Source organism: Tachysurus fulvidraco, chromosome 9, assembly GCF_022655615.1.
Source record: "Tachysurus fulvidraco isolate hzauxx_2018 chromosome 9, HZAU_PFXX_2.0, whole genome shotgun sequence".
In the NCBI taxonomy this organism is placed as follows: domain Eukaryota; kingdom Metazoa; phylum Chordata; class Actinopteri; order Siluriformes; family Bagridae; genus Tachysurus; species Tachysurus fulvidraco.
The window spans coordinates 4,067,195-4,074,687 of record NC_062526.1 but is presented as its reverse complement, the minus strand read 5'-3'; the positions used below and the strand labels follow the sequence as shown (position 1 = coordinate 4,074,687).

At 41.4% G+C, this 7,493-nt stretch overlaps 1 protein-coding gene across 2 annotated transcripts in view; it reads left to right on the top strand.

Moving 5' to 3' along the window:
- Positions 1–7,493, top strand: part of nos1 (nitric oxide synthase 1 (neuronal)) — a 72,274-nt gene that overhangs the window by 53,435 nt on the left and 11,346 nt on the right. For both annotated transcript variants that reach the window (XM_027162973.2, XM_047819039.1), the window contains exons 21-22: positions 1,306–1,499; positions 4,246–4,415. In XM_027162973.2, the coding sequence (XP_027018774.1) occupies positions 1,306–1,499; positions 4,246–4,415 (364 nt within the window). The remainder of the gene's footprint in view (positions 1–1,305; positions 1,500–4,245; positions 4,416–7,493) is intronic.

Genomic DNA, 7,493 nt, shown 5'->3' with positions numbered 1-7,493 from the left:
TCTGTTTCTAAACTTCTTGAGAGAGAGAGAGAGAGAGAGAGAGAGAGAGAGAGAGAGAGAGAGAGAGAGAGAGAGAGAGAGAGATTATGACTGGTGTTGTTTATTGTAAGTGCTTGTTGCCTTTTTAGACTCCTTTATCATTTGTAATGTTGCTCCCAATTAAAACAGTTCAGCACAAGCCCAGACATTTTTAGGGTCATGATTGAGGACAATGTCCCGTCCAGAGACAAGCTGTGTCGTGTTGAGGTTTTGTTCAAACCGACCATCGAAAATATGTGTTTTTTTTCCCATTGGTTGTTGCATTAAACCTTAATCGTGATTGGCTATTGTGTAGCCTCTTTTTTATTGATTGGCTGATAAGTGTCAGGCTCGACTAAGAACTGAGACGCGCTTGATTCCTGCCGGGTTCCATAGAGACTGCGGTGCGGGCCGATACATTTTGGGCGCTGCGGCTTATTAAATATATGATAAATAGTCAAAAAGTTTTTCTGCGTGAGAAATACGACGTGTGGCAGGAGAACATGTGAAAAGACCCAAATGCCCGACTGTCACTCTCAATGCGTGACACTTGACAGGCCTGTATGTGTGTGTGTGTGTGTGCGTATGTGTGTGTGATATATATATATATATATATAAAACTCAAACTCCAGCTTAAACTGGTTCTTGAAACCTTTTAAAGTGTGATGCTTGAAGCTGTAGTGAAGGAAAAACCACATTTCCCGATGACGCAGTGAACCGACGGTGCTTATTTTAAATCCATGTTCTGACGACCCTGAACTGAGATGGGGTTACAGGAGAGAAGTATTTTTGTTCAGTGTTTTGTGTTTTCATTCTCTGAGTGCTAAGTACACTCAGGGCACAAGTACAGGAACACACTGCTCTTGTAAACCATCATTCTGAACAATGAGCCTCGTACATCAATCTGCCTACAAACTTTGAGATATTTTTCACAGGAAAATATATCCGAGTTTCGGGGTTTGTGTAAATCCGTGTGCAAAGACATAACTTTTATCGTGGACCTTGAATGATAGGCTTTATATTATATCACTGGAGTATTTTATATGTGTTTAGCTGTCACGTTTAAGTAGGATATTTATTCCAGATTTTAGCACAAGCTTTGCTATTATTATTTTGATTAAGCTTTTTGAGTTTTGTCACTAAATGAGACGTCTGGAGGGAATTTTAGCTTATTTTTACCTACAAAAACTTTTACACAACTTAACTAAAAGGTAAATGAGGCCTATTATCTACAGTCTAACCAAACCTAATTGTTTGTGTGTTTAATGTTATCTCTTTGTCTCTTAGTCGATCTACTATATATGTCCAGCTCCACGCTAACAACCACGAGAGTCTCAAATACCTGCCTGGAGACCATTTGGGCATCTTCGCTGGCAACAACGAAGACCTGGTGACGGCTCTGACGGACAAACTAGAGGATGCGCCTCCTGTCAATCAAATCGTGAGGGTGGAGTTTCTGGAAGAGAGGAACACAGCACTGGGTAAAAAAATAAAATAAAATCGAGCAGTAGATGTTTAGAGTAACATTCAAACAGACAAAAGGGGACAAATTAGTCAGTCTGAAGACACACAGATGCAGTGACCAGAGCTGATTATTCTCTATATGGTCCATTTTGACTGAGGCTATATATGTACAAATATGTATGTCTAATCTATAAACCAACCAAGATGGTGGACATAAATGCACTTGTATACAAATCCTGCACATGTAGCAAGCATCAGGACAAACTACAAGGTATTAATGATGTAAATTCAGTGTATGGTTAGCACAAGACATGGTTGAGCCAAGAGAACCAAGAGATACACTGTTTAATTGAACGGTTCTGCAGAGAACCGCAATCGGTTCTTTATATACGGAACGCCAGAAAGATCCTTTACTTGGAGTAATGCCATTACCTTGTGGAGTAATTCTTGGATTTCTATAATATACAGAACCCCTGTGGCTTTGTTGCTGAGGGTTCTTCATAGACCCATTTGGGGAAAGTTTCCACAGGTCAAGTGCAGAATATATAGAACCAAGGATCAAGAAAAGGGGAATCAATCTTTTTTTTTTTTTTTTTTTTTTTAAAGATTGACTTAATTAGTATATAAACGTACAAATGATCAAGTCATCCATCCATCCATCCATCCATCCATCCATCCATCCATCCATCCATCCATCCATCCATCCATCCATCCATCAAGAGGCTATGATCTGCACATCAGTTTTGCTCTCATCAGCCTCTCCTGTTTCAAGAACTGAGGAGCTCAGATGCTGTAAATGCAACCTGGAATTTTGTTTTGCCAGTAGGTTAAATAATAAATGAATAAAGAGCATAATTATCTCAGCCTCTCAGCAGGTTGCTCTGTCTAGACTCAGGAGTTAAGTGGCACATTTGTGTTCATTTATGTAAGGAATAAAAATGACTACGGCGGGTGCCGTTATGGGAAAATAATCCACAACATGTTTCTTATAACCGCAAGTCGAATGGCAAGTTTCTAAACCTTGTGTAGAAAAATATACAGTCATTCCCTTAGCAGCTTCTCTTTATTTCTCTCTTGAAATACATATGAAGTTTTTTGTTTTTTTTAAACAGAAAGTACAAATCCTTTCACCCTGAGAATGACCAATCAGAATCATGAGTTTAATCAGATATTATATGGTATACACCAGGGGCGATTCTAGGGTCAGAGCTTTAGCACCCAATGAGCCCCACTGCCACCACACACCCTCTTTTCATGCAAAAACAAAAAATATATCTATTGAAAAATAACTATCATTTTATCATTGATTCAACTAACTCCAAATCCAGATTTTTTTTTTTTTTTTTTTTTTTTTTTTAGACCTTTTCAGAACACCAGCTTAATTGTGAGAGTTCACACAGACACACACACACAGCCCCCGGTAACAAACACAGGGCAAGTTGTGGCCTAATGGTTAGAGAGTCTGACTCGTAATCCTAAGGTTGGGGGTTCGAGTCTCGGGCCGGCCACGACTGAGGTGCCCTTGAGCAAGGCACAGAACCCCCCAACTGCTCCCCGGGCGCCACAGCATAAATGGCTGCCAACTGCTCTGGGTGTGTGTTCACTGCTGTGTGTGTGTGTGCACTTTGGATGGGTCAAATGCAGAGAACGAATTCTGAGTGTGGTTCCCCATACTTAGCTGTATGTCACGTCACAAAACCTTCTTCACTCAGCTGGTTTTCCTGACCGTTAACTCCATGTGCTTCCTTTTGTATCAACAGTCGTCATATTTGATTAGATTAGATTTGATTCAACTTTGTCATTGAACAAAGTAACAGATACTTGGACGACTTCTGTAAATTATTTACAAATGGCCATCTATCAAATTAACGATAAACTTTAACAGAGACACACGTACAGTACGCACTACACAGGTACGCAGTTTATTTGTCGCGCTGCTGTTTTTGTTTCTCTAGCGGTGAATAAACAGAACCGCATGCGTCTGGCAGAAGAACATTGTAACCGGCTCTACTTCTCTACGTTTATGACTATGGACGAGTCACCCATGTCCTGTGTTACTCCACAGCGGCGGCGACCCGCTGGATTAAAGTAGAGGATAGCACTGTTTGCTAAGGGGGATGTTTTCATTTTCATCCTTAACACGTACATTTTAAACCACAAGCTACGACGGAGTATGTTTTGGACTTTATTTACCCGTGTAAAAGACGAAGAAACATTTTAGAATATCATTTCTTACTCCAAGTTTTAGGGGTGCGAAGCATTTAATATTTAACGAACTGAGAAACAGAGATGCCTTAAGTGCAACCTTACACAGAATATGCACGGTATACAACCTGACCACTTCTCCTTTTAAAAATGGACTAAACCGAGTTAAAATAAATAAGAAGAGGTGATGTGAAAGTGCGATTGTGTTACTACAACGATTCAGAACGTGAACCTGTCGGTAGGTTTAAAAATAAATCCATAAAGAGCGTAATTATCTCAGCCTCTCGGCACGTAGATGTAGCCGTCTCGATGCGGGAGGTCAGTCGACTCATTTGTGCTCATTTATTAAATCGTTAAATTCCGTCTAGACAGATATACAAAGGGCAGGAACCAGGCTCAATCTCTTAATCGCAGACGTGCACATTATAGAAGTGCATGAAAGCATGTCTGACTGTTGACCTTTTCATGTTGCTCTCAGTGAGAGTGATCTTAAGACCGTCTATCTATCAGGCTTCTTTATTACAGCATTAACTCCGACTTGTTTTCTCCCCTCCACAGGAGTGATCAGTAACTGGACAGACGAGAGCCGGATTCCTCCGTGCACCATCTATCAAGCGTTTAAATACTTTCTGGACATCACGACCCCTCCCAGTCCTTCGCTCCTGAAGCACTTTGCTCCTTTAGCCACCAATGAGAAGCAGAGGAAGAGATTAGAGGTGCTCAGCAAGGTAGGAAATAAATACACGTCACTTTGCACGGTTGTAATCGCACGTGACGCGATAGTCACCATCGAACAAGGCATCCTCACAGTTCGGTCTATCAAAACCTCTTGAAAGTGTGTGTTGTGTTTTGTTTTCAACATTTTTAATTTAATTTGCCAGTTTTACTCATTTTATTCGCGTATTCGGACGCGCCGTCCGACATTCGGTCCGCGTGCGGCTAAAGACGGCGCCACCGTCGTGCGTGACTCTGGCTTTGCTTTTCAAATTAGCAGCAATTTTCTCAGTCGGATCATTCATTACCCCTCCAACTGTCTCGCTTCCCCTTGCCAATCACTCAGTGTCAATGCCATTTTCTACTGCCTCAGAAATATTTCCCTCTCACTTCCTCCCACTGTAACGACGGCTTTGCAGTTCAGCGCAATGTTGCTAAAAATGGCTGCCAAGCCAGTGAGTCACCCCATTCTGGTTCCGCTGACTCTGAAGGAAACGACTGAATGATTTGGGGAGAGGAACATAGAGGGAAAGAGAAAATCAAAAGTCAATGGACTTAGCTGGAGAGGAGGAGAGAGAGAGAGAGAGAATCTGTTCGGTCCTGTTGTTGCGTAGGACTGCAAGCCGTATCTTCATGAATGATCGTATAATTTTAGACTCATTTCAAGCTTGCCTTGAATTCTGACATTTAGAGACATTTTGAACATTTATACAGAGCTCATTAACCCTAAACTTTAATCAGCACCACAGAAGTCGTTTAGAACTGATGCGTTCTCTTTGCACTAGTGGTCAGAAATCCTTCCGATTGATGATATCCTTTATGCTCGCATGTGCTGCACTAGTGTGTAGAATGGACGGACGGATGGATGGATGGATGTATAAATAAGTTAAAGGCAGGGTCTCCGGTTTTTGAGAAATGCTTCAGAAAACTGAGTCGGGCCGAATAATAAACAAAAATCAAAACAAAAAACAAAACTAACATGTAGCCAATGAGCAGAAAGGGGCGGGGCTTGTCAATATACAGCGGGGAGAGTGTTCAGTGCGCATGTGTGACGTTAGCAGAAAGCGGTTTTAACATTGACATGGAGGATAAAAACAAAGAAAGAAAGAGAAGAAAGGCTTACGATAAGGCAAGAAGTAGGACGTGTTAATATAGGATCAGCTTTCCAGCGCTGGAGAGAACTGAAGGAGCAGGAAGTTGGCCACATATTCACAGGTTGGAGTTTCCCGAGTCAATAACTCCTGAGCTAAACGCTGTTACTACACAAATAACACCTCTTTTCTATCGTAGTAATGTAGAGAGGCAGCTACAACCGCGTTTTGTGTAGTAACAGCGTTTAGCTCAGGAGTTATCGACTCGGGAAACTCCAACCTGTGAATATGTGGCCGACTTTACTTAAGACGCCGAGGCGCTTTTTTCCTTCTCGATAGGTGAGTAACGTTGGTTTTGCTTTGTTACACAGAACTAATATATGCCTTTGTCCTTTACATGATTATGCTTGTTTGTTTATCTAAAATCGTATTGTTCTTCCCTTTAGCTATGAAAGACGTATTTCTTTTTGTTAGTTGCCTGGGTTACGTATGTACGTGTGGGCGGAGCTATCAATACAGGGGTGGGACCTATTTGGGTTAGGGGCGTGTTTGTTTTGGTGATTTTAAACGTCGACATTGGCTTTCAAAAATCGGAGACCGCACCTTTAAGTGTCTTTCTTCCCTGTTGGTATTAAACAAAGACACATCTTTCATTTTTGCGAAGGAGTCTCCAGGGTTAAATTCTTAGTCACATTTAGCTGCATTTGTTGTTATATTGTATGTTTATAGCTACTATCGCTATATTTAGTTAAAAAGCATCTGGTAAATTGTAGCGGTATAAGAGTAAAACACTTCTCAGACATGCCGACAGAGGAGAATATTCAAATGCTTCGACATTCGTCGATTTTTCGCTAACCCTGTAACGTGCTATAACTGATTTCTTCTTTACTAAATCCCTTTTTTTTTTTATGTAAATATACGTATTGCTTTACCCACATGTACCATACACAATGCTTTCGGTCCAAAAAAACTTTTAAAAAAAGGATGCCGTTCAGCGATGTCAACAGAGTTAAGTATTCCAATCAGATCATACCAATCATAATTCCATGTGAAGTTCTTTGCAATAAAGTCATGAGTGTGTTTCAGCTACAAAACGCAGTGTGTCGGTGCGAGAGAACAACCGGCAACAGCTGCACCGGCACTTTTTTGGGCAAATTGCCATTTGTGAATTTGAGGACCACAAGGGCTTTTTGGCTCATGATGATGACAGACACACGAGACACTTTTGAATCCAGAGCGTCGTCCTCTTAGATCCGTGTTTTAAATCGGAGCCAGCATGGTAAATATCATGGCTGTGTGAGGGGTATGAGAATATCAGGTCTATTTAAATGCATATGAGCTCATGACTAAAACAAAGCGGGAATGTTATGAACCATTCACGGAGACGGACGGCAGTGCAAGTTTTTCCTTGCAAACCTTGCAAACGTATACAAAAACATCGGAATCGATCAGATAAATATTTCCGAATAACATTCAATAAAAACAAATTCTTCCCGTTTTTTCATTTGTATTGCGAATGCAAGTTAACTCTCAATTCATTTGCAAAGACAATCCTAATTATTGATCGGTTTTCTTTTAATAACATTTTTGGATTTAAATAAAATTCTGGAAGCTGAAAGATACTGTTTAGCAAGGATGCTGTTGTCTTATAATTTGCCTTCCCCTCTGAAATGCTGTAAATGTAATAGAATTTGGTAACTTTGCCTTTAAGGTAGGCACGGTGGCTTAGTGGTTAGCACGTTCGCCTCACACCTCCAGGGTTGGGGGTTCGATTCCCGCCTCCGCATTGTGTGTGTGGAGTTTGCATGTTCTCCCCGTGCCTCGGGGGTTTCCTCCGGGTACTCTGGTTTCCTCCCCCGGTCCAAAGACATGCATGGTAGGTTGATTGGCATCTCTGGAAAATTGTCCGTAGTGTATGTGTGTCCAGGGTGTATCCTGCCTCAATGCCCGATGACGCCTGAGATAGGCACAGGCTCCCGGTGACCCGAGGTAGTTCGGATA